This window comes from Oryctolagus cuniculus, chromosome 16 (assembly GCF_051225735.1).
Source record: "Oryctolagus cuniculus isolate XC-2025 breed Fujian yellow rabbit chromosome 16, ASM5122573v1, whole genome shotgun sequence".
Lineage (NCBI taxonomy): Eukaryota > Metazoa > Chordata > Mammalia > Lagomorpha > Leporidae > Oryctolagus > Oryctolagus cuniculus.
The window spans coordinates 25,242,881-25,270,442 of record NC_142882.1 but is presented as its reverse complement, the minus strand read 5'-3'; the positions used below and the strand labels follow the sequence as shown (position 1 = coordinate 25,270,442).

General features: G+C 43.9%; 1 protein-coding gene and 1 long non-coding RNA gene across 4 annotated transcripts in view; one reads left to right on the top strand and one right to left on the bottom strand.

Moving 5' to 3' along the window:
* Positions 1-580: 580 nt before the first annotated feature.
* LOC149121614 (uncharacterized) lies at positions 581-7,960 on the bottom strand. Of its 2 annotated transcripts, none has more exons than XR_016223436.1 (2): positions 7,393-7,960; positions 581-1,999 (listed from the first exon to the last, which is right to left on the bottom strand). It is a non-coding gene; the product is annotated as an uncharacterized LOC149121614 (long non-coding RNA). The 2 variants fall into 2 exon arrangements; XR_016223435.1 differs by lacking the exon at positions 7,393-7,960 and adding an exon at positions 5,793-7,382.
* Positions 7,961-17,765: 9,805 nt separating this feature from the next.
* The window catches only part of LOC149121613 (uncharacterized), a 43,612-nt gene continuing 33,815 nt past the window's right edge, over positions 17,766-27,562 (top strand). Inside the window, exon 1 of one of the 2 annotated variants that reach the window (XM_089316567.1) lies at positions 17,766-18,215. In XM_089316567.1, the coding sequence (XP_089172693.1) occupies positions 17,883-18,215 (333 nt within the window). In that variant the 5' untranslated portion in view covers positions 17,766-17,882. The remainder of the gene's footprint in view (positions 18,216-27,562) is intronic. The other variant, XR_016223434.1, reaches the window with a different exon arrangement.

Below are 27,562 nucleotides of genomic sequence, written 5' to 3'. Positions count from 1 at the left end.
CCAAGTGGGAGATCCAAAAGAAACCCCGGGCTTTGGATCAGCCCATCTCTGGCCATTGCAGCCATTTGGGGAGTAAAGCCGTGGATGGAAGATCTCTCTCTCTCTCTCTCTCTCTCTGCCTTTCAAATAAAATAAATAAATCTTTTTTTTACAGGCAGAGTGGACAGTGAGAGGGAGAGACAGAGAGAAAGTTCTTCCTTTTGCCATTGGTTCACCCTCCAATGGCTGCCACAGCCAGCCCGCTGTAGCCAGCGCACCATGCTGATCTGATGGCTGGAGCAAGGTACTTATCATGGTCTCCCATGGGGTGCAGGGCCCAAGTACTTGGGCCATCCTCCACTGCACTCCCTGGCCACAGCAGAGAGCTAGCCTGGAAGAGGGGCAACCGGGACAGAATCCGGTGCCCAGACCAGGACTAGAACCCAGTGTGCCGGCACCACAAGGTGGAGGATTAGCCTAGTGAGCCACAGCACCAGCCAAATAAATAAATCTTTTTAAAGGAAAACCTTTTGGTGTTAAAGTCGAATTAGAGTTGAATTGCTCTTGCCACCCCAAAAACGCTCCAAGAGACCTTCTCTCATGTAATTAACAAAGGGTAAAGTTTATTGATGTTCCGACATGTCGGGGCCCCCGTCCCAGTACAGGCGAGCGGCCTCGAATAGTCTTGGGTTGGGGTTTTTATACACATTGAAACAAAGAAAATCAATCATTGCATAGAGCAGACAGTGGTATAGAGTAAACAATTGATAAAAGTTAAGTGATTTTACAACCAGTTGATTTATGAATACAGGGAGTATCAAAAAGCCTCCTATTGCCAAAGGGGAGGGCCACACAAGATTGCAGGAACTGCCTTGATGATACCTAGGAATGCAGCCGAATGGCGATAAGGGACACCTGGTGGAGTCAGGGGTCCAGGAGGCAGAGATATATGGTGACTTCTTCTATCTCACTTAGGTGAAACTGAGGTTACGCTCACATTGGGGTAATTTACTGACCAATTAACTTTATAGAGAATGGCTATGCAGAGCAAGTCTAACGAGGTCAGGAAAGTTCACCAGAGGAGGTTGGGGGGGGAAGCGGCTTTTAACTTTTTAACCCTTCATTCCCCACTCCTCTTAGGCCAGGGTCTCTAATCTTAGAGACCATCTGTTTCCCCTTTCCCGTGTGTTACATATTGTTGACGAATTACCATAAGTTTAACATTTTTGACTTGTTTTTAAAGAAATGTGACAAGCCTATTTAATATATAGGGTCCTATAGTAATAATTAGGAGCAGCACAACTAGGGGACCTGCCAGTGCTGATAATAACGTAGTCAGCCAGGGAGACTTAGTGAACCACGACTCAAACCATCCCTGTTGCTGAAGTCTGTCCCACTGTCTTTCCTCTAAGCATTTACGTAGTTGAGCCATGTTGTCCCTCGCCACCCCTGTCTTGTCTACATAGAAGCAGCATTCCTCTTTAAGGGCTGCGCATAACCCCCCCTCTATGAAAATGAGATCCTGTTCTGCAATACTGAAATGCAGATACTGGGCTGTATCCGGGAGGTTGTGGAAGATTTGTCAGGCAGAAGGGGTGGGGATCTCCACCTGGCAGGTTATCAGGTAGAAGGGGGCAGGGCAGGATGTAAAGGCCGGGCTTTCAGTGAAACATTGTCAGGATGACTGAGGTGTAGATGCATATGCTGGACACATTAGGCCTTTATGTCACACACACATAAGCTCATAACTGACTTTCTGTCTAATATTTTCCCCTCAAGAGGTAATACCCAAAATTCTTCTTTGGGATTATGGATGGAGTTCCGTTTTCTGTAACTTCTTCGAAGCTGGCATGTGGGCGTCGAGGGGGGTTTGGGTATTTCCTCTTGCTACCTGTCTTATGGTGTGCAACAGTGGCCTTGGAAAGACGGTGCGGCTCGGTCCAGAGGGCTGCTCAGGTAGTCCAGTGGAATGGGCTGGAAGCCTTGCCTGATGACCATTTGGAGTTTAACAGCTTTTAGTCTGTTAGAGACAAAATGAACAAGGGCATTAAAAACACACAGTGCAAAGAGAAGCATCAAGATTGCAGAAGTTATTGGGCCAAGGAGAGGAAACAGCCAGGATTTCCGTGACCAGATATCAGGCCAGAAATCCCAGCCCTGCTTTGCCTGGTCCTGGAGCTGTTTGGCTTTTTCCAGGAAAATTTGGATTTGTACCTGTCTAGTCTGATTGACCCAGGGACAACATTTTTCCTAGAACATGGCACAGACACCCCCCAGAACAGCACTTAGCATGTCTAATTTTTTTTTATAACCTTTTGTGACTTCACACACCCTCTTTAACTTACTTGAAACATTCCATTATTTCCATTCCAGTCTAGAGTAAACTAGCCATCAGGATTTTTACAAACCATGTCCTTTTCTTATTTAAAAAGCTCTTTTCTTTTTAACCCTTTTTACCAAGAACACTCTTTCCTTCTAAACCTTACTTACCAAGCACACATTTCTATCCTTGTAATGTTTTCTATAGAGCCTGGTTGGCTCTTTCTGCCTTATTGTTACTGGAAGACTGAGGTCTCCATGCAGAGTGAAGATGCCTTACAAATCTCTTGTGTGATCTAGAGCTCTGGTTAAGGCAATCAGTTCTGCTAAATGAACAAAAGTTCCTGGGAGCAGAGCATGCTGTAACTGTTGCATACCCTGAGAAGCAGGTCCCGTCTGACAAAGCTGCTTCCATCTATGAACCAAACTTTATCTGTGTTAGTCAGGGGGCTATCTTTTAGGTCCCTTCTGCTGGTATAGATCAAGTCTATAGTCTCAGTACAGGAGTGGAGGGGACCACTTTCCCCTGGAACTGGCAGGGAGGGCTTTTTAAGTTTATTTTTAAGGCCTGGCTGGGTGTGTGAGACCCAGACCTATCCATGGGGTGCTATTAAGAGAATTGTAAGAGATGCAAATCTCCCTTAAGGGAGGCACCCTGTTGACTTGCATTACATGGCTGGACTAGGAGGAGAGCTGAATAGGAGGCTGATAGAAATAGGCAACTTGCATTTTACTGACCCTAGGCCATCCCCAATAGCAGTGGCTGGAGCTGGAAGCTGGGCAGAGCCAAAGGCTTTTTAGCTTGGGGCCACAGGGTCTGCGGTTCTGAACCAGGAGTCCTTCGACACCCAGGGCAGTTCCATGTCCAGTAGCCTTGCTCTTGTCAGAGTTGACAGAAGGCAGTCGCTGTTACAACAGCTGCTTGCCCAATGCCCTGGCTCCTTATGTCAGCAACAGGTGCCATTTGGGGTGCATTGGCTTTGCTGGGTTTCCTTGACAGTGGATCACCGTGTAAAGCAGCCACTGATTGGCCTGTTGCCCATCCTTACATCGCTCCTGCTGCTAGCTTGCTCCTCAATTTCCTGGTCTCTAATAAAGTGGACCAAGGAGGCAGCCTCTATGATGTCAGTCAAGGGGGTGCTCAACCCCGTCCCTGATTTTTGGAGGTTTTTTTTTAATATTAGGGTGAGCTAAAAAACTATGGTCATGGGCAAATTCTGACACTTACTATTTTCCTGCGAGTTAAGACCGTGCCCATGAGGAGAACTATGATCTTTTAGGTAAGATCAACTGTGGTGACCTGCTTGCATACTTTGAGGTCATCAGTACAACTTCCTATCTATCCCTCAATTTGGTTTAAAAGGGGAGTTCTGCCCATTTACCGCGTACACCAAAAAATCGATCTAGCTGTCACATTTTAACCTCTTATTCTGGCTATGCTGTTTGGTCCTCTATACTGTGACCAGGCATTATTATAGAAATGGTCAGTCATCCCTTACATAAGGTCTGGGGGTCAAACTGTATATTACTGTAGAGTCCTGCAGAGCAGTTGTAACTTCCCTTCTGGAAAAGAAAAGAGGAGAAGTGAGGCAGTGAGTCGGGTCTCTAGCCTGACTTCCTGGGCTCTCAGATTTAACCAGCGTTTAACCAGTGCTTACTGCGTAGCCTGACTTAGAGGAGAAATTGTGGTAGAGGTCTCTGCCATTCCTTGGCCTCCGGACATTTACTGTGTAGCCAGTGGGCTATGGGCCTGGGTTTCTGGGCTTTCACCGTGTAGCCTGTGGACACTAGAGCCTTTTTGGGCTCCTGGAACCCAGTTTTTTAGCATTTGCCGCATAACCATCTCCCGTCGTCTCTAAGTCTCTTTTGGCACACTTTTTCCCTTTTGGCTAGACCTCCATTTGATCTACATTTGAACTAGCAATGCCTGGTTGTTACACAATAAATTACTTAGGCAGAACATGAATTTTATGTCTTTTGTTGTCGAATAAACCAGAAATAAAAACCCTGAACATTAGAGTTAGTACACAAAATTATCACATAACTCAGAATAATTTAACAGAGTCAAAAAGAGCTTACAGGACCTAATTTTAGAAATGGCAGGGTAGCCGATTAAGCAGACACTGTTAAAATAGACATTACAGTTTTTGTGAAAACAGATTTTAAGATTTATGATTTAGACCATTTTTAAACATTTTAAAACTTTTTATGACTTGTTTACACTTTTGGAAACTTTATACCCGTAGTTATTTTTATATAGCCTTGAATTGTCATGTGTGGACAACCTATGAGAATACATGCTAACAAACTCAAACAGTCTCTCTTATCGAATTTGAGATGTTAAAAGTACACATAATACACTTTTCCAAGTTTTACTTAGTACTGATGCCTAGATGACTTAAGACACAGAGTTATTAATGAATACCATACCAGTATCTGAAATAAAAGTCAAAATTACATTTCCATGCTTTTAAGTAATATAAGGACAACACCTCCTGAGCAACAAACATGGTCACTAGTGCATGGTTACAACTTTGAAAAGATCTTTATCATTAAAAGAAACAAGTTTAAAGCACATCAAAGACATGTAAAACTGAGCAAGCAAGCCACTGAGCAAACCGAAGGGCATTTGCATTACCTTAATTTTCTGAACCAATCTGCACTGGCTTACTTTAGTCAACAACATAAAGGCTTGTATATACAGAATTTACTCTTATTTTTATAAGACCATTTTAGCTGGAAAGTAAAAACATGAATACAGCATAGGTCTGACACCATTTATAACATTTTAATACATTTTACATAGTCTGAATTGACTCAAGCAGCTGTTACTTTAACAAATTCAGAGTCTCATCCTTTGAGAGTTCCAGGGATCCGACTGGAAGCCCAAAGTTGGAAGACTCGATTTAGAATTTAAGCTGTCAGAGTCAAACCATTTAGCCAAAATTAATACATTTTTGATCAGTTGGGTAATTACTCAAACATTAAAAACAGATAAACAACGTAGTCTCAGTACTACAAATAATAAAACATGAAACCTTCAAGACAGGTGAACACTCTCATCAGATAAGTCAGGGACAGCAGCACAGAAAAGAGCTGATAAAACCCATTTACATTTTGGAATAACCTGTTAAGAATTTTTAAATTAAGACAACATTTTTAAAGTTTTTATTATATAGTTTAGAACAGTTGGTTCTGAATGGAATTTTCCCATAATGTGTCCCCCTTGGTTGTACAAAACAAGAGATAAAGACCTCCGGAACAGGCACTGATCCGGAGTGAGATTGCTTCGCCCGCCTGGTGAACACGGAGCTGCAGGTTACGGCCCATTTAGACTCTGTAGCTGCAGGGCCGTGGAGCCACAAACACATTTACACCACACACACGCTCTTTTCCATTGCAGACACCAGGCAGGTCCCTGGTAGAGGGGCAACAGAAGCCCCCCCTTCCACACAAAGGCGGGCCTGAGTACTGAGTGCCCCAGGGCGACTTACCGGGTCCTGAAGTCCAGGAGATCCATCCATTTGCCCCATTTGGTCGGCCATGGGGAGTCAGTCTGGGGTGACGGGTATGGCTCGGGGAGTTAGGATCCTGAGGAATAAGTCAGGAGGCGCGCCTTCCCATCCTCCACCTGCCATTCCTGGGCCCCAGCTGAGTCCCGCAGGTTGAGGCTCAAAGGGCCAGCTTTGTTTGAACACGCAGGGGGTTTCAGCACTTGTTAATGGCACAGCAGGGGTTTCCCTGCTGCCTGTGAGGGGAAAGTGGAGGGATCTGCTGGCCCCTGGGGAGCTGCTTCTCTTAGCCTCTCCTGTGGCCCCCGCTGCCGGCCCCACAGCCAGGGCCGGGCGGCTGGTAGGGAGGAGGGAAAATCAAATCTTCAGAGTCGCCCTGTAAAACAGAATAGAGCGGCGCCGAGGCTGAAGTCTTAGTTTGTTTTATCTGCTTTGCTGGGACGGTCCTGGACGACTAAAATCTTTTTTGAAGGTTATTTCTGAGGGAGTAAAAGAGGCTTTAACCAGGAAAGGGAGTTTTTACCAGATCTTGCCAGACCAGGATGTCAAGGGTGCCCTTAGGCGCCCACCATACTTCAAAGGTAGGCCAATCTGCAGAACAAAGGGTGGTTAGTCTCCCTTTCTAAGAGTTGTCTAAACCCGTCCCATTGTCTGAATTTCAGAAAGGTAAATACAAATAGCCAAAAACAAACACCAAAGAGACTCACAAAAAGGCACTGAACAAAACAAAAAAGACAAAAATGGAACATCGGCCTCACGCCTGCGGAGCGACAGCTTCATTCCTACAGAGGTGGGGAGCCTGCCCCCCTACAGAGTCCCAGATGGGGTCCGAGAACCACACTGACACACAGACACAGATACGAATGCAAGTTCCGGAACCACTTCAGAACCTACAAATGCAGACTCTGGGACCACTTCAGAGTCTCGCGACTATGCCACACACAAACAGACAAACACAGACTCCGGAACCACATCAGAGCCCTGTGACAATGCCGACAATACAAATGCAAGTTCCGGAACCACATCAGAACCTACAAATGCAGACTCTGGGACCACTTCAGAGTCTCGCGACTATGCCACACACAAACAGACAAACACAGACTCCGGAACCACATCAGAGCCCTGTGACAATGCCGACAATACAAATGCAAGTTCCGGAACCACATCAGAACCTACAAATGCAGACTCTGGGACCACTTCAGAGTCTCGCGACTATGCCACACACAAACAGACAAACACAGACTCCGGAACCACATCAGAGTCCTGTGACAATGCCGGCAACACAAAATGTGAGTCTGAAAACAGTTTATGCAATAGAAGTAAAACCTGAAAGACAAAGGGTGAATACTGATGCTGGCACCGAATTCCCGACCGCGGGAATTCCAGATGGGAGTTTCGCTGAGCGTCCTCAGTCTCCCGGTCCTCCCGAGGCGTCCCTCGAGGCTGTAGCGTTGTGGCTTCCGGGCACGTCTGCCAGCCCAACGTCTACCGTGCCAGCCCGAAACCGCTTCAGGCCTGAACCAGATACAGAAACAGAAATGCACGTGCACAGAGTCCCTATCCTTTAGGCGCCTTTACTTACCCCGAGAGATGTCCGTTGGAGATGTCCGTGGGCAGCAGAGCCATCTCGGTGGAACCTCCATATGTTACAGTCGAATTAGAGTTGAATTGCTCTTGCCACCCCAAAAACGCTCCAAGAGACCTTCTCTCATGTAATTAACAAAGGGTAAAGTTTATTGATGTTCCGACATGTCGGGGCCCCCGTCCCAGTACAGGCGAGCGGCCTCGAATAGTCTTGGGTTGGGGTTTTTATACACATTGAAACAAAGAAAATCAATCATTGCATAGAGCAGACAGTGGTATAGAGTAAACAATTGATAAAAGTTAAGTGATTTTACAACCAGTTGATTTATGAATACAGGGAGTATCAAAAAGCCTCCTATTGCCAAAAGGGAGGGCCACACAAGATTGCAGGAACTGCCTTGATGATACCTAGGAATGCAGCCGAATGGCGATAAGGGACACCTGGTGGAGTCAGGGGTCCAGGAGGCAGAGATATATGGTGACTTCTTCTATCTCACTTAGGTGAAACTGAGGTTACGCTCACATTGGGGTAATTTACTGACCAATTAACTTTATAGAGAATGGCTATGCAGAGCAAGTCTAACGAGGTCAGGAAAGTTCACCAGAGGAGGTTGGGGGGGGAAGCAGCTTTTAACTTTTTAACCCTTCATTGGAATCTGTAGACAGTATATATATAGTATATACAATCAACTAGACTGACAAATCCAAACAAAAATTAACCATCGTCATTAAGAAATGCTTCCAGGTTTGAATGCTGACTTTGTCATGCTTAGCAATAGCATCTTGGGTAATCTCTGTTCCTCTTCATCTGGAAAATGATAACAATAGTTATATCTAGTGCTTAAGCAAAAAATGAAATGGGACAACACATTTAGAATACTAATAGTCATGTCTGGCATATAATGACTCATTAAATACTGGTTAACCACTATTACTATTATGTCCTAACAGGCTATTTCCAATGGGCTACCCTTGAGTTCCCATACTCTGAATTTATAAGCTCAATCAACACATCATGTAGCTGCAGAGGGATCAATGTCTCCCATATTCCTCCCTAGAGTGCTCTAGACTACACATAGGGCAAACTATATCCAAGGAGACTCTTAAGAATACACAACACAAATGGAATTCAAGGGCCAGTGCAGTAGTGCAGTGGGTTAATCCTCCACTTGCAGTGCCCGCATCCCATATGGGTGCCAGTTCTAGTCCTGGCTGCTCCTCTTTGAATCTAGCTCTCTGCTGTGGCCTGGGAAAGCAATAGAAGATGGCCCAAGTGCTTGGGCCCCTGCACCCATATGGGAGACCAGGAAGAAACACCTGGTTCCTGGCTTCAGATTGGTGCAGCTCTGGCTGTTCTAGCCATTTGGGGAGGGAACCAATGGAGGGAAGGACTTTCTGTCTCTACCTCTCAATGTCTGTAAATAAATGAAATCTTTTTAAAAAAAAAAAAATGGAATTAAAAGGTAAGTTAATTTTATTACAATTAAAAAATTGATACCTAGTTTTTCTCTGACACACATTTTTAATGAAATTTTTGAAGACTCCTCATGTACCCTCGTCTCTATCATGGGCAACATATTGATTTTCAGAGTCCTTTTGCTTGCACACTATATTTTCTCACTTGATTTAACTCACATATAAAAGCTTTAGAAAATCATGGGAGTAGCCATTAATAGGTCAGGCCTCCCAATATCAGTAGTCACTGGGTTCCACACTCCCCTTCCTTCTCACAGCTAAGTTCAGCTAAGTCAAAGAAAAAAGGGTAGTTCTTTGTATTTTATTCCTGAAAACATCAATCTTAAGACATTTTAAGTCCTCTTTTAAAGCTTCAAGTTGGAGAGAGAACATTTATCCAAGGTCCATGATCTAGGTAGCTGATTATTTTTAGCACTTTGAGCAAGAATTGTTAATGAGTTTTTAATCTGAAGGGCTTAAATCACCAAAGTGTTCCAAGTTTCAGGGAAGCACCACAGAATTCAAAGGAAATCTCATCAATCGCTTTTATCAGTTCACTTCCTGACACTCACCTTCCAATAAAAGCAGCCAAAAGACTTTCTAAGATCACAGATACACTTTAGTGGAGCCACATTCCATGTCCTTGTTTATAAATTGGTTTTTAAATGGTCAGGGATTGAGGTAATATACTTCATCTCCATTACACAAGTCCACAAAACAATACAAACTTTGTGCCAAGAAAGAGGAGACAGAGCATGAAGCCACAGGCAGTCCAGGTTTATTCAGAAGGTTTATTCACTCCAAGGTGAATGCATGACAGAGAGTTCCCAGCAAGCACACAGCAAAGAGAGAACCCCCTGTCTTACAGACTAGTGCTTTATATTGTACAAAGTAGTGGGAAGGAGCTTGGAGGTCTGAGCTAAAGCAGAGCTGCTGAGATAGAGAAGTGCTTGGGCTAGATTTAAAGGTCCGTTGAGGTCACAGTGTGAGCTGGGAGTGGTTCGGAATGAGGCTGGATTCTGAGGCTGAGCTGCTGAGATAGAGGGAGACAGCTTGGGAAGAGTGAAGGAGATCTCAGGCTGATAGCAGGAGCTTTCATATGTTGTTGTGTCCAAAAGTTGAGGCAGGACAAGGATGGTCATGGTGGGGTTGGGGGGAAGAGGCTGTATTAGCAAGACAAACAGGAGCCTGCTTGTTGTGTAGGTGAGAGGTCAACATGGATGTAAGAATTTTTCTTCCTCCATCACTGTGTATGATACATCCAGAATAAAGGATACTTTGATGGAAAATTTCTGATATAAATTCTATCATAAAAATGTAGCCAATCACAATCTTTTGCAGTTAAGATAGATTTCTGTGGGTGATCCCATGGGACTGCCTGCCCTGCCCCATGCAGAAAGTTGAGAGGGCATGGTGCACCATGCTTGCTGGGAGGGACCCCACAGTCTGGCTGCTGGCAAGTTGCAGGAGCTCCAGGCCCATTTCCTCCATTCCCCACTTCCTGTTGGAAGCCTTGTGGCTGTGCTTTTGTGGTTCATAAACAGAGAGCTGATAAGCAACAGCCAGATGTGGGCTGGTTGCACAAAGGAGCCCAGGAGCCTATGAGTCCTATGTGACCTAGAAGTCAATTAGTTAGAAGCCTTTTGGCATGCTGCCCCTTCTGCCCTATAGAATTACTGTTACCACTTTCAGGCTTTTTTCTTCCCCACTTACCCTATACAAATCTGTGCCTGATTGCTAATAAACAGACATGCTCATCAGGTCTGTCTCCGGTGCTTCTTGTTGAGTGATGCTTTCACTCTTCCAGCCTAACAAATGAGAGTCTCACACAAAGAGACCACAGATGTCAGCCTTTCGATAATAGGATTCACGTTTGGCTGCCTTTCAGCTGGGAATCTGAGGAAATGTCTAGCAAGGGTAAATGCCATAGGAGTTGTCAGAGACCTAGTAGAGAAAATGATGTGCACCACCAATGGCAAAATCCAGCTCTAATGACAGAACTCCAAACCCCCAATATGGAGCCACACATTTAGCATCTTTCAAGTCAGCAAAGAGTACTTATATTTTGCAAGAACTCTCAGTCAAGTCTCAAGCTATATGCATGCCTATATTTGTTTTAAGAAAATATTATTTGTTGGGTCATTTTAGGAAAGACCAGCAGAATATTAGCCACATTGGGCCCTTTATTCACAAGTTCCTACATCATTACTAGCACCAATTCAGATTTAAGAGGAGGGCAATTGCTAACCTTGAATGTGCATCTTGGGGAAGGGGCTAAGGGGATGTAGTATTTCCTATCTCTTTGCTCATTTTCTAGCTTGCAAACCTCCCTTGCCCTTCTCTAGTAGCCCCAGGTAAGAAATCAGCCTGCTTCACTTGCTCACAGGTCCTTCTTGAAAATCCCATGGCCCACTCTCCCTCTGTCAGACCCTCATTCATATCAGGCATGTGGGTGAATGCAGGGGACAGCACCTAACATTGCATATACGGTTGTCATTATGACCTGCATACATTAACCAGAATTTCATCTGGTGGTCTCTCAGCATCACCCACCCAGGTTGTTGCACTCGACTCAGGCTCATCTAAGTTCAGAGGAGCATAAAGGGAAGGACATGTATTTAGGAGACCACCCTGCCTTGCAGGGCTAACCCTGCCACATCATCCCCTGAAAATATTGTTGCTATGGCAACTTTCCAACCTTGAGGCCAGTGCTTCATACTTCCTCTGACTGTAGGTCTACACACATCCCTTGGCCTCATCAGGCACTCCAGGAGCAGACTCCATGCATACTGCAGTGCTGGTCAGGCAGAGACAGGATTAGCTCAAACCACTGCCACCAGTCATCCCTGATGTGTCAACAGCTGCAGGCAGTACCACAAAGCCACAACTCACAAAACGTCTTCAGGCCTTCTGTGATCATCCTACTCTGTGGGCAAATGTGTGATGCAGCAAGCCTCTGAGTCTTCTGCTGTATCCTTTGACCAATGGGCTCTAGTGGGGCAGGGCTTTTCCTCCCCAAATGCTTTCTACACTGTCAAGATAGTGCCTGTCCAATTCTGGTCTTCAGGTATTTGTCATTGTTCCAGGAGCATGTACTCAGGAGGTGGGTGGCTGGGCACTTCTGAAGTGTGCATAGGATTTTCTTTGTTTTCTTTTTCCCTCCCTCTCTCTTTCTTTCTTTCTTTCTTTCTTTCTTTCTTTCTTTCTTTCTTTCTTTCTTCCTTCCTTCCTTCCTTCCTTCCTTCCTTCCTTCCTTCCTTCCTTTCTTCTTTCTCCTCTTTCTTTCTTACTTTCTCCTCTTTCTTTCTTGCTTGCTTGCTTTGTAAGGAGGACTCTGTGGTTGAGCCTGACCAACGTCCCCTGCCTCAGTTTTCTCACCTTCAAGTATACCTATAAGCTGAGAATAGATTCATGAGTCTTCCATTTACATGATACCTCAAGATTCTGTTCATTCAGCCATAGGTTATCATGTGCCCTGTGATGTGGGTCTATGGGAGGTCTGGTGGCATGAGAGGTTTATGCTAAGAAGACAAGGCCAGAAAAGCCTTCCTATGAAAGAGGGAATCTCAGGGTTAAAAAGATTCTGGATTCACATGTGGGGAGCTCCCATAGTCCTCTCAGCCAAAGCCAGAGATGATTTTCTCTTTCTTGGTTATGCATCTCTGCCAAGGCATGGGCACTAGGATAGAGGTTGGGAGATCCCAGGCTTGTCCAGGTTGATGAGTGGTTTGACAGCCTCCCAGTCAAGATCCATGTTCTGATCCCAGCTTCAGTTACCAAGCTTCTACCTACCATCTGTCTATTTTTATTTCATACAATGCTGTCATTTCTAGGCTCTGCTTCCTCTGAGATCTGACTCTTTTTTTAAAAAAAAGATTGATTTATTTATTTGAAATTCAGAATTACACAGAGATAGAAGGAGGGGCAGAGAGAGAAAGAGGTCTTCCATACCCTGTTTCACTCCCCAGTTGGCCACAAAGGCAGGAGCTGCCCTGCTCAGAAGCCAAGAGCCAGGAGATTCCTCCAGGTCTTCCCATGAGAGTTCAGGGGCCCAAGGACTTGTGCCATCTGCATTCCCAGGCCATAGCAGAGAGCTGGATCAGGAGTGGAGCAGCTGGGAATTGAACTGGTGCCCATATGGGATGCTCACACTGCTGGGGGTGGCTTTGCCCTCCACACCACAATGCCAGCCCTGAAATCTGACCTTAACCTGATGGTTCCTGCCTGATAGGCATGGCATCCAAAAACGATGTAAGAGATTGTATTGTGCACCTACAACTTTTGTCACACTGTTTTTAATTATCTATGTCCTTGTCATCTGTCCACCAGGACTCAAATTGCCTTTAGAGTAATCATGATACTCACATTATTCATGTTGCATCAATTATACCCAGGAGAGTACCAGGCATAATGCATACAGTCACCCTTTCTCCATTCACCCTCTGCTCCTCATTCCCACAGTGCTAGGGGCTCTTGCTCTTCTCCTCCTCCACCCCTCCCTCTGCACAGCTACCACCACCATGAGACCCACACACCATGCTCCTCTACTCCCTCTGACCCCATACACTCTCCAGTTCCAGTGGATCCTAACAGAATGGCATATCAAGTGTGTGAGGTTTAGTTGTACTCATGAAACAAAGCTACAGTACTCCACTATCACTAAGTGAATTGTGGATGTTGGACTTGAAAGCTCTGATTTTTGTGCTCAGTTCTATGGTCCTAGAACAACTCAGAGCATGGCAGAAATTAAGGAGATGCCTGCCTGCATATTACATTCATTTAGGAGCCACAGAGCTCTACAGCATTGTTGTTGGAGCTCTTTCCATTTATTCACTGCTCAAACCTATTGCTTGCTTTTCTGCTTTGTGTCCATCCACTCATATCAGAGTAACCAAGGCAGAGTGAGTTTTTTATGAGTCATGATGGTGACCCAGTGGCTAGACACCTTACTTGGACTTTATAATGTGCATTTTGGTTATTACAGGAAATTTTTTTAGAGATTTACTTATTTATTTGAAATAGTTCCACAGAGAGCAAAGGAGAGGAAGAAAGAAAGGGCAAGGCCCTCCATCTATTGGTTCATTCCCAATTGGCTGCAATGGCCGGAGCTGTGTCAATCTGAAGCCAGGAGCCATGACCCAGGAGCCAGGAGCCTCTTCTGGGTCTCCCATGTGGGTGCAGGGGACCAAGGCCTTAAACCATCTTCTACTGTTTTCCCAGGTCATAGCAGAGAGCTGTAGTAGAAGTGGAGAAGCTGGGACTCGAACCAATGCCCATATGGGATGCTGGCACTGCAGGTGGCAACTGTACCCACTGCACCGTAGTGCCACCCCCTACCCCGGGGAAATTTTTTTCACTTCTTTCCTGCTTGATTGTGCTTACCTAAGGTTGGTGAATATATAAATTGTGAATTACTGAGGTATTCCAAATTTAGGTTTGAATTATATGATTTTGAGGTGTTTTTAATTTAACTTTTTTATAAATATTGACCATTACTATACTTTTTAAAAATATTTATTATTTATTTATTTGAAAATCAGAGTTACACAGAGAGAGGAGAGGCACGTCGGGTTCTAGTCCCGGTCAGGGTGCCGGATTCTGTCCCGGTTGCCCCTCTTCCAGGCCAGCTCTCAGCTGTGGCCCAGGAGTGCAGTGGAGGATGGCCCAAGTCCTTGGGCCCTGCAGCCACATGGGAGACCAGGAGAAGCACCTGGCTCCTGGCTTCGGATCAGTGTGATGCACTGGCCACAGAGCACTGGCTGCAGTGGGCATTGGAGGGTGAACCAATGGTAAAGGAAGACCTTTCTCTCTGTGTTTCTCTCTCTCACTGTCCACTCTGCCTGTCAAAAAAAAGTGGAGCATCCAGGTCTGAAACAGGTGCCTGTATGAGATGGCAGCACTTCAGCCCAAGTGTTTATTTGCTGTGCCACAGCGCCAGCCCCTGAATTTTACTTTTTTATTTAGATTGTTCTTATAGACCTGACTATGTCTTCTAGTTTCTAAGTAACTGCATCATAAAAAGGACCATTGTATATTGTAGCAGTTAAAAATATTTGGCATGATGATCAACATAAGGCTTATAGATTGTAGCTACCCATGAGACTGTGTCCTGGATTTAGGGGCAGTTTATAAGTCGGTTGGAGGTAGCCTTTTATTAATGATGAACATTAATGTACTGAGAACTCCTTGCCTATTAAATAATAAAATCTAAATGAAGACTTACACATGAGTTCCCTCCTGCCTTCATCTACCATTGAATTCCTGTTGTTTCTGCATTTTAGATCTCCCTCTGATCTGTTGCTTCTTCTTCATTCCCACTACCACCATACCTTGGTTCAGATCCTACTAAATTACCTTTGATATACTTTGTAATTGACCTCTCTGCTTTTTGTTTTTCTTACCTTTGTGTAAATCCTCTTAGTTCATCCAAACCTTTTTCTGATTGCTCAGGTTCTCTTACTCCAATAACTAGGGAAACCATGTGGCTGGTAGTTCTTTCAACACACCACACAAAAGAATGCTCAGTAAATGCTTACTAAGTAATGAATGGAATGCCTTACAAAGCTAGGGTGAACATTTAACCTGCTTGGCCATGGATGGTTTCTGTTTATACATTTCAACCCTGTGTCATTATTAATATGTCTCTTTTATGATCAAATTTATCTCTGAGCAACAAATTATACAGTCATCTAATTGTGGCAGTTATCAAATAGATATCTATTTCATTGTCTCTTCAACTAGGTAGTTCTTGGGATCAGAAATTGTATTTATTTAATTTTTATAGCCTCATTTATTCATTCAACTAAAAGAATGACTCTATCAAGATGCTGAGTTTTAATGTCAAAGCAAACATATTTCTTGCCCTCCTGAATTTTCAATCTGGCAAGAAAAAGCAGTCTACACAAATAATATTGCCTGACATGATAAACATTAGTGTGAAATGAATGGATACATTTAAGCATTCCTAATCGAGCAATTCTAATCCCATGAATTATAATTGCCAAAAGTAATCAGAAACAGAACTCCATGTCATCCTGCTTCCATTTACATTCCTACTTAAATCTTAAAAATCAGACACCACACATATACCTAAGAATGCATAATATTTATATGCTATCTTGATGTTAAACATGAGGAAATTAACCATACAGCAATAACAACTTTGAATCTCCTTTCTTTTTTAGATAAATTATAATCCTATATGTTTCTCTACAGTGAAGATTAGCATTGTAGATACTCTTCCTCTCCTTCACTTTTTATTTTAGAGATGAGAAATCTGGGGTTTAGAAACTGAACCCCAAATTAAAAGAAATATTTCCTTTTAAAGATTTATTTTTTTATTTGAAAGGCAGAGTTACAGAGAGGCAGAGGTAGAGAGAGAGAGAAGTCTTCCATCCACTGGTTCACTCCCCCAAATGGCTGCAATGACCATAGGTAAGCTTATCCAAAGTCAGGAGCCAGGAAGTTCTGGGTCTCCAGTGTGCATGCAGAGTCCCAAGCATTTAGGCCATCTTCTACTGCTTTCCCAGGCTAGACCAGAAAGCTGAATTGGAAGTGGAGCAGCAGGGACTTGAACCTGCACCCATATAGAATGTCAGTGCTGAAGGCAGAGGCTTAGCCCACTATGCCACAGTGCTGGTCCCAAAATATTTCTTTTTTTTAAATTTTATTTAATAAATATAAGTTTCCAAAGTACAGTTTTTGGAAGTTAATAGTTCCCCCCCAATAACTTTCCTCTCACCCGCAACCCTCCCATCTCCCACTCCCTCTCCCATTCCATTCGCATCAAAATTCATTTTCAATTCTCTTTATATACAGAAGATTAACTGAGTATATATTAAGTAAAGATTTCAACAGTTTGCACCCACACCGAAACACAAAGTGAAAAATACTGTTTGAGTACTAGTTATAGCATTAATTCACCTTGTACAACACATTAAGGATAGAGATCCTACATGAGGAGCAAGTGCACAGTGACTCCTGTTGTTGACTTAACAAATTGACACTCTTGTTTATGGTGTCAGAAATCTCCCTAGGCTCTAGTCATGAGTTGCCAAGGCTATGGAAGCCTTTTGAGTTTGTTGACTTCAATGTTATTTAGACAATGTCATAGTCAAAGTGGAAGCTCTCCTCCCTTCAGAGAAAGGTACCCTTCTTTGATGGCCCATTCTTTCCACTGGGATCTCACTCACAGAGATCTTTCATTTAGTTTTTTTTTTTTTTTTTTTTGAGAGTGTCTTGACTTTCCATGCCTAAAATAATTTCATGGGCTCTTCAGCCAGATCCGAATGCCTATAGTTAACTTTGGTTGGCCTTTAACCTAGACTTTTTAACCATATTTCTGTGGGCAAATTCAATTCTGAACTCTTTCCACCTCGGCTTTCTCTTTGTAAATTGATAATACTGTCTCCAGAATTGACCTAAGGTATAAATGATACAAAGTAAGGCATTTACTCTGTTAATCTGGCCCCTAGAAGATACTTGGCAATGTTAGTCCTGTATCCAGCTCTCCTGTTTTTTTTTTTTGTTGTTGTTGTTGTTTTTCTACTTGGTGAATTAGAGGGTGGTGTGAAATGCTTTGAAAAGAACAACAAACATCAACAAGACACAAATAAAAATTGTATTCTGAAATCTATATGTTAAACTATGCTGTCTACACCTGTGCTAAGAGTTACATTGAAATAATTGTCATTTATTACTTGAGAGAAGCTGCCCAGGAATAAAGCAGCAGGGGGATTTTTCTGAGGGAAACAGGATGTGTGAGGGAACTGGCATTTGGGACTCAGCAGCAGTGGCTGTCAGTTCTTAAGATTTTGTTCAAGAAAGGAAGAACAGCACCTGACCCTTGAGATTAGGGGTGGGAAGGAAGGGAAGGAGGGATGTAAACAAAAGCAAACACCCTCTGGTTCCCAGCCTGTCTCCACCCACCCCACACTGAAGCCCTAGGAGAGGGCCAGTAAGTCTATCTAGGAATGCCCTGGCCTGGACTCCATTTCCCAGAGTCACCCGGTGCTCTAACGTTTTCCTCTCTGAATGCCTGTGCGTGTGAATGTGGGAGAACCTGCGCATTCGCGTGCCTTTCCCTGTGGCTCAGGGTTGGGAACAGATGAAGTTCATTTACTGGTCAGAGTGTTCCCTGAGAGGCTGCTTTGCTCTTTCTCCCACATTCACTGGGGCGTCTTGCTCTGCAAGTGCAATTGCAGGCATTTGGGGAGCACACACCCCAGACCTACCACCGGCTGCTTCTGTGCTTCTGCATCTGCCACCCGTGGGTCCCAAATTCCAGTGACTTCTCCTGTCCCACACTCTCCACTTTGCTCTCCAGGTGTCCTGAAGAAAGGGGACGTGCTCCTAAGGTTTTACATGGCAAGTATGGAGAATAGGAAGGGGCATCTATGCATGTGTGGGAGAGGGGTGGGTGTGATGGTGGATGTCAGCTCCCAGATATTGATCACTAGCTTCTCAGTGATTCTGGGAGCTTCTCCGGCAGAGTCGAGGCTGGGGCCCAGGTGTTGTGTCTCTCACCACCGCTTCCCAGTCTCCCAACGCTCGGCCAGTCCCACAGGTTGCCTCACTCAAATTCTCCTTAAAGTACACAGGACGAGTAATGGCACAAGCAGGGCAGTTGAGAGTAAGGTGAAGGAAGGGGTCCCATTCCCTATATTTAAATAAGCCCAGTTCTCACTTTGGGTGGGTCAAAGAATGTTTTCTGGCTGGGCTTCCTGTTATATCCCATGGTAGTTCCAGCTGGGCGGGCTTGGTGGCCTTCAGCTGGGAGCCTGAGGCAGCAGAGAGGTGGAGAGAGAAGATCAGAGTAGGATCTGGCTCATGGCCCCCATGCTGGACCCTGTGGACACATCTGACAGCTGGGGCACCTTGTGTTTGGATGTATTTCCCAGTGGCAATGTGAAGCTTGTGCAGTAGCTTTGTGCATTGATCTCTCCTCTGTGTTTAATTAACAGACCCTTTTTCAATCTGGAGCTTGAGGCCATGGAAACATAGCTGATTTATTTTCCTGCTTTTCAATTTCTGTCTTCACCCCTTCTTTCTTATGTTATTAGGGATGTCAACTATTACTACCTGCTGCTAATCTCTTTGCAAAGTGAGAAGTGAACTGATTTTTTTTTTGCAAGCAGAGTGGACAGTGAGAGAGAGAGAGAGACAGAGAGAAAGGTCTTTCTTTTCCATTGGTTCACCCTCCAACGGCCGCCGTGGCTGGCGCGCTGAGGCCAGTGCACCGTGCTGATCCAAAGGCAGGAGCCAGGTGCTTATCCTGGTCTCCCATGGGGTGCAGGGCCCAAGCACTTGGGCCATCCTCCACTGCACTCCCTGGCCACAGCAGAGAGCTGGCCTGGAAGAGGGGCAACTGGGACAGAATCCGGTGTGCCGGTGCCGCTAGGTGGAGGATTAGCCTATTGAGCCATGGCACTGGCGTGAACTGAAATTAATGCAAGTCTACCGTGTGTGTTAATAATGAGCTACTTTAATATGGATTTTCATAAAGTGGAGAGCTATGAAAATATAAATACAGAAAAGTGCAATTTTTCTCTTCTGGTTCTTTACAGTCACTCAATGCTCCACCAAGCTGGTTATCTTACAGTCCATACAGTTTTAATTAAGAGGGCCAATTACTTTTTAAAAAGAAAACATTTATTTATTTGAAAGGCAGAGTTACAGAAAGGAAAGGCACACAGAGAGAGAGAGAGAGGTCTCCCATCTGCTGGTTCACTCCCCAGATCTTCACAATGGCCAGAACTGCATGGATCTGAAGTCAGGAGCCAGGAACTTCTTCCAGGTCTTCTACACAGATGCAGGGGACCAAGCACTTGGGTCATCTTCCACTATTTTCCCAGGCCATAGCAGAGAGCTGGATCAGAAGTGGAGCAGCCAGGTCTCGAACCAGCACCCTTATGGTTTTACCCGCTCAGCCAGAACCCCAGCTTCCCATTATTTTTCTTATTCTGGGTTCTGTGTTTAACCCCATGACATTTTCAACATGGGAGGATATTAGTGATAGATTTTCATAATGACTGTGGTCTGTGTAAGCCTTTGTACAAGGTGTTAACGTGAGGAGGAGTAAGGAAGAAAAGAGAAAATATGCCCCTTCCCATGTGGGTGCAGGGCCCAAGCACTTGGGCCATCCTCCATTGCCTTCCTGGGCCACAGCAGAGAGCTGGACTGGAAGAGGAGCAACTAGGACAGGACTGGTGCCCCAACTGGGATTAGAACCCAGAGTACCAGTGCTGCAGGTGGAGGATTAGCCTAGTGAGCTATGGCACTGGCCAATTCATCTTCCCATTAATAACTTTCATTGATGTCTACCACAGGGTGGCAGAAGGCAATCATCCTTCTGAATTGCATCAAGCCAGGAGGATTCATCTACAGTTTATCCGAGCTTTCTTTGTATGAGGGAATAACCAAAATACTACATTGTATACAGGGTATTTTTTAGATTCATTTTATTTACTTGAAAGGCAGATTTACAGAGAGATTGAAAGAGAGGTCTTCCATCTGTTGGTTCACTCCTCCGATGGCCACAATGACTTGGGCTGGGCCAGGTGAACCCAGGAGCTAGGAGCTTCTTCTGGTTCTCACACTTGATTTCAGGGGCCCAAACACTTGGGCCATCACCCTCTGCTTTCCTTGGTGAATTAGTAGGGAGCTATATTGGAAATGGAGCAGCCAGGTCTTGAACTAGTGCCCATGTGAGGTGCTGGCACTGCCAGGGTCTGCTTAACCTACAACACCAGCCCCATGTGCATTTTTTCAAAGTGTGGGAGGGGTTAATTTTTTTCTAATATGACTCAAAGATTATAATTTGTAGTAGATTATTTTGGTTATATTTTGAGTTTCATTAAATTTCTATATTTTTGAAGTTAATGAGTACTAGTAGTTATTTTCTAAAGATTTATTTATTTTACTTGAAAGTCAGAGTTACACACAGAGAGAAGGAGAGGTAGAGAGAGAGAAGTCTTCCATCTGCTGGTTCACTCCCCAATTGGCTACAGTGGTCGGAGCTGTGCCGATCCAAAGCCAGGAGCGAGGAGCTTCTTCTGTGTGGTATTATCTTGTTATCCTTGCTTTGGAGAAACAAACTCTCTCCCATCCCTCATTTAAAATAGGTTTATTTTGAGGGCTGGCACTGCGGCATGGCAGGTGAGGCTGCCACCTATAGTGCTGGCATCCCATATGGGTGCTCTTTTGAGATCCAGCTTTCTGCTGTGGCCTGGGAAAGCAGTGGAAGATGGCTCAAGTTCTTGGGTTCTGCACCTGCATGGGATATCTGACAGAAGATTCTGGCTCCTGGCTTCAGATAGATCCAGCTCTGGCTATTGCAGCCATTTTCAGAATGAATCAGTGCATGGAAGACCACTCTCTGTGCCTCTGCCTCTCTGTAATTCTGCCTTTTAAATAAACAAATAAAATTTTACATGCTACACCACTGCACTGGACCCAAGACCTAACAGGTTTTCTGGGTGCTTATCCTGGGGTTCACTTGGAGCACTAAGCACAGTTATTCTGTGTGCCTGAATATTTCATGTTCCTTCATATGGAAAAGTTTTTCTCATGTTCTGAGTGATTGGGCTACATCTGCCCATAGTGGAAACTAAAACTTAATTTGGCATTTGAACACCCAGAGTGCTGATTCCTGTAATCTTCTGAATTTAATCAGAAAATGGGTTTTGAAACATTTGGTCTATGGATAGGCAGGGCAGTTTTCCTGGATCCCTGTGAGAATTGATGAACTGATGGTGTTTTTCTACTCCACACTATATTCTGAAATTCACTTCATTTCATTTTCTTAAAATAACTATATTTGAAATTTGCTCCCCCCTTCTGAAATGTTTGTGCTTCTGTCCTCCTTATAACCATGCACATGAGTAGCTCTTTTCATTCTCTTTATGATGCTACAAGAGCAATGAGACAATGCAGCTCTCTCCCCTGGCAGCACATCTTCCTCAGTATATCTCTTTGATTTAGACCCTGGGTTAACTTGGCTGCACAAAAGGCTTATATCTAAACCCAGTGTACCTATTGAATGAAAGTTACCATAAAACAAATATGCTTTGTAAACCTCTCATCTGTTGTTTTGAAATGTCTTGTGAATGTGTCTTTTATGTCAGTGTCTGTAAGCTGGAGACTTCCCACTTAAGGCAGAAGGCTGCTGAGGGACAGCACAACTGTAGCTTTGCTCTATTACTTTACTATGGCTACTCTTTCACCCTTTTCCTTTATTTTATTAAGATTTAAAAATTTTAGTTTAAAGGCAGAGTTACAGAGAAAGAAGCAGAGACAGAAGGATGGGGATCTTGCATCTGCTGGTTCATTCAAGAGACTGAAATGAATAATGCTGGCCCAGCCTGGAAGTCCAACCAAGTGTTACATGTTGGTGCAAGGACCCAAGTACTTGTGCCATCTGTTTCTGCTTCCCCAGTTGCATTAGCAGGGAGCTGGACCAGAAGTGGAACAGCTGTGACTCAAACTGGCACTCGTGAGGCTGACATTGTGGCACAATGGGGAAAGCCACCATCTGCAATGCCAGCTTCACAGATGAGCAGCAGTTCATGTCCCAGTTGCTCCACTTCTAACCTAGCTCCCTTCTGATGGCCTGAGAAAAGCAGCAAAGGATGACTTAAGTGTTTGGGCCATTGTAAGCCATGTGAGAGACCCAGATGAAGTGCCTGGCTCCTGGTTTCTGTGTGGTTCAGCCCTGGCCATGGCAGCCATCTAAGATGGAAGATCTTTCTCTCTTTTAGCATTTATTTGCAAGGCAAAGATAGAGAAAGGGAGAGAATGAGAAAGAGATTTTCCATCTGCTGGTCTACTTCCTAGATGGCTGCAATGGCCAGAACTGGGCCAGGCCCAAGCCAGGTGCCAAGAGCTTCATTCAGGTCTCCCACTTGGGTGTCAAGAACCCAGGTATTGGACCATCTTCTACTTTTCCAGGGCCATGAGCAGAGAAGTGGATCAGAAGTGGAGCAGCCAGGACATGAACTGCTGCCTATATGGGATGCCAGCATTGCAGGCAGCAGCTTTACCTGCTAATCCACAATGCCATCCCATCTGACTCTCCCTCCTCTCCATAACTCTGACATTTTTTTAAGATTGATTTTATTTATTTGACAGAGTTACCGATAGAGATAGAGACAGATAGAGAGGTCTTCATTCTGCTGGTTCACTCCCCAAATGGCCACAGTGGCCAGATCTGAGCTAATCTGAAGCCAGGAGCCAGTAGCTTCTTCTGGATCTCCCATGTGGATATAGGGGGCCAAGGACTTGGGCCATGCTGTGCAACTTTCCCAAGCACATTAGCAGGCAACTGGATTGTAAGTGGAGCAGCCAAGACCCAAACCGGTGACCATATGGGTTGCCGGCCAGGGCCTCAACCAGCTGTGCCACAGAACCAGCCCCCAAAACTGTGACATTCAAATAAATCAATCTTTTTTAAAGGGTGGACACACATATTGGATCCCAGCATTTTATTTGGTGGTGGCTTAATCCACTGTGCCACAAAGCCAGCCCCACCCTTTATCCTTCTGATGACTTGCGTGTCAAGATCTTGGTAATACCTGCTGAACAAATGTTGGTATTATGTTAGACTGTTCTGTTTTATTTTGGTTCTCATTTGTTGAGTTTATTTTGGCTGTCCCTTTTTGGTAGCAAGCTGTGATGTCATCAGTGGCTAAAGCTGCCATGTGTTAGGCTGGCACTGATTCTACCTTTCCATTTCTTCAAATAGAAGTGGAATATGAAATCATCTCAAAACTAACATGCTACAAAGTAACAACTGGAAATCAAGCTTCCTTCCTTCTCACCTAACAGACTCAACAGGTCTCTGTGTTTCTCATTTTAGCCCAAATCTATATCCGATTTCTAGAGCAGAAGGAAGCTTATTTTTTAAGGCAGAATTCATAGATGTGGTTGTCCATTCACCTCTGAGAATTAAAGCCATAACTCTGCCTTTTGACTGGTTTTCAGTTTGTGGTGGTGCCATCTCTCACAGGAAGACAGATTCCTCACAGAAGAATACACCTAGGTGGAGAAAAATTTATGGAGTGGGTTTTCCAAAGTGAAATGGAATTCTGGTCTGGACATCTTTGAGATCATGATCAGCAGAGTGGGGAAATTCTTAGCTATGTCCATTCACACCTTTTCCTTTTGTGTTCAATGTATTCCTCCCTTACATAGTGCTCTGTGTTCTCCTTCTGTTGCACACACACAAGGCGTGTCTGTGATTGAGGCTGTTTGTGTACCACTGCAGTATCTGGAGTTGCCTTTGTCTCCCTCTCTAATCAGAAACTCAGATGCAAAGTGGGGAGGGGACTGTCACCCTGCCACACAGGGTTTGGGCCCCTTGCCCCTTTACTTTTCCTCAGTGCAGGAGCACCCTTAAACAGAGCTGTACTGGGTAGTATTATTTCTTTTGGATTTGAATGTTTGGATAGCAAAAGAAATAAATACTTTTTTCTTATAGAATGGATTGAGGAGACACTACATAAAGTCAGCAGCAACTTTCTTGGCTCCTGTTACATGTCAAGATGAGTCAGAATATTTAGGGCCATTTGTTAAATTTTTTAAAAAATTAAAAATATTTATTTATTTGAAAGGCAGAGTTACAAAGAGAGAGAGAGAGAGCTAGAGAGAGAGAGAGATGTAAATCATTTATCCACTATTTCACACCCCTAATGGCCACAACAGCTGGGGTTGGAGCTGGATTAAAGTCAGGAGCCAGTATCTTCTTCCACATTTCCCATGTGGGAGTAGGAGCACAAGCAGCATCCTTTGTGGTTTTCCTAGGCACATGAAGGAGCTGGATCAGAAATAGAGCAACTGGGACATGAACTCATGCACAATATGGAATACCAGCATCACAGGCAATGGCTTTCCCACTATGCTCTACTGTCTGCTTTTAAAATTATTTTTATTTATTATTATTATTATTTATTTTGTTTTGTTTTCTTTGAGTTAGAGAGATGCAGAGGCAGAGAGAGAGGGAGAAAGGTCTTCCATCTTCTGGTTTACTCCCCAGATGGCTGCAATGGCTGGAGCTACCCCAAACTGAAGCCAAGAACTGGGAGCCTCTTCCAGTTATCCCACATGGGTTCAGGGGCCCACGGACTTGGGTCATTTTCTACTGCTTCCCCAGACCTTAGAATCAGAAATGGAGCAGAAACCTTAGGATCAGAAATGGAGCAGCCGAGACTCAAAGCAGCACCCATAAGGGATGCCAGCAATGCAGGCAGCAGCTTTTCCTGCTAGGACACAGTACCAGCCCCTCTATTGCCTGTTTTATGGAAATATATGTTTAAGGGATATTAGAAGGCCATTCAGGCCCTTCCTACAAAACATTTTGAAATAATGATTGACAGTCTACAAGACTGGTTTGAAAGGGAGAGAACTGCAGGGACAGAGAGGCAGTGATATTGAAAGGGTATGAGGAACAAGGGAAGGCAGGAAGGCCAGAGAAATCTTGAAAAGTCTCCAACGAATAAAGTAATAGGACACAGGTTATTTGTGCAGATTGCCAAAATGAACCATTTCTATTTTAGGGTTTTCCTTTTTTTAAATTAGAGATAATTTCTAACATAAATTGTGATATACTTGACTCACTTTTCAGTTTTCTTCTTACAGATAAGATGTGTTTATAAGATGTAGAGGGGATGGTACTGTGGCACTGGCACCCCATATGGGCACCAGTTCTAGCCCCAGCTGCTCCTCTTCTGATCAAGCTCTCAGCTATGGACTGGGAAAAGGCTCAAGTACTTAGGCCCCTTTACCCAAGGGGGGACAGAGAAGAAGCTCCTGGCTCCTGGTTTCAGACCACTGCAGCTCCATCTGTGAGAGCCATTTGGGGAGTGAACCAGCAGATGGAAGACTTTTATCTCTGTCTCTTCCTCTCACTGTCTATAATTTGACCTCTCAAATAAATAAAATCTGAAAAAAATAAGATATAGAAAAGTACTGTAATTAAATGCAATAGTACACTCCTAAATATGCAGTTAGCATTAAATTTTTGTTGAGAAAGGGATGAGCTTGGCTTTATGTGTGTCTTGCTTAGAGCAGAATTTTTATGACTAATGATAGGATTAAGAGTCAAAGGTCTGTACTAGTTGATAGAATTAAAAAGGCGAGAATATTCCAACATGGGAAGTGGGATACACAGCAGACTCATAGAATGGCGGATGTCCTAAACAGCACTCTGGCCTCAGAATCAGCCCTTAAGGCATTCAGATATGGCTGAAAAGCCTGTGAGAGTATTTCAGGCATGGAAAGCCAAGACAGTCTGTCAAAAAAAAAAAAAAAAGAAAGAAAGATTTCCACAAGTGAGATGCCAGTTGAAAGAACAGGTCATGAAAGAAGGAGGTACCTTTCTCTGAAGGGAGGAGAGAACTTCCACTTTGACTATGATCTTGTCTAAATATGATCAGAGTCAGTGAACTCAAAAGGCTTCCATAGCCTTGGCAACTCATGACAAGAGCCTAGGGTGATTATTGATGCCATAAACAAGAGTGTCAAATTGTTAAGTCAACAACAGAAGTCACTGTGCACTTACTCCTCATGTAGGATCTCTGTCCTTAATGTGTTGTACATTGTGATGCAATGCTATAACGAGTACTCAAACAGTATTTTTCACTTTGTGTTTCCATTTGGGTGCAAACTGTTGAAATATTTACTTAATATATGCTAAACTGATCTGTATATAAAGAGAATCGAAAATGAATCTTGATGTGAATGGAAGGAGAGAAGGAGCAGGGGATGGAAGGGTTGCGGGTGGGAGGGAAGATATGGGGGGGAAGCCATTGTAATCCTTTGGAAATTTATATTCATTAAATAAAAGTTAAAAAAATAAAATAAATAAAAAAAGAAATGAAAATGTCCTTAAGACAGTAAAAGTCATCATGACTGAGCACTGAGGAATCTATTGAAATGATTACATTTTAAAAGATTTATTTATATATTTGAAAGGTAGTGTTAGAGTGAGAAAGAGAGAGACTAATCTCTCTGCTTTGTTCTCCTCCAGAATGGCTACAATGACTGGGGCTAGACCAGGCTGATCTCGTAAGATAGGAGCTTCTTCCAGATATCACATGGGTTCAAGGGCCTAGGCATATGGGCAAGCCTTTGCTGTTTTCCCAGACACATTAGCAGGGAGCTGGATAAGTTTGGAACATCAATATCTATGACATATTCCTTGCAGTACAAGGATATAGAACCCATCTGGCACAATTAACATCCTATTTATGGATGGGCCAAGTATAACAGCTTCCAACTCTCAACACGTGGACTAGATGGGTTCTGAGAAATTGTGTTATAATAGATATTAATCCATAACTCTTGGTTTAAGCTTTTGTTAGCAGATAATGGCTGTGACTACTTTGGGTCTCTGGATTGTCACCAGTGAAGGCATTCCGATTAACAGTAATGAGATCAACAGTCAGCAGAATGGTGTCCAGCTGAACTTAAATGGTTTTTCTATTTTATTGTTAGAATAGTGACCTCCTGCAGTACCCTGGCATCTCGATGTAGACAGTAGACATTGGAAGCCATCCCCTTTGCCAAATGGAGTATGTCAAGTTTGGGTCCATCATATATTAAGGAGGCCATAGTAGTCATTCTCATGTTTTACTGTTCTATATCCATGGCCAAAGTCCTACTAGACAACAAGGTTTGGAGAATCACAGGCTCAAGGTGTGTAGGTGACTGTTTTTCCA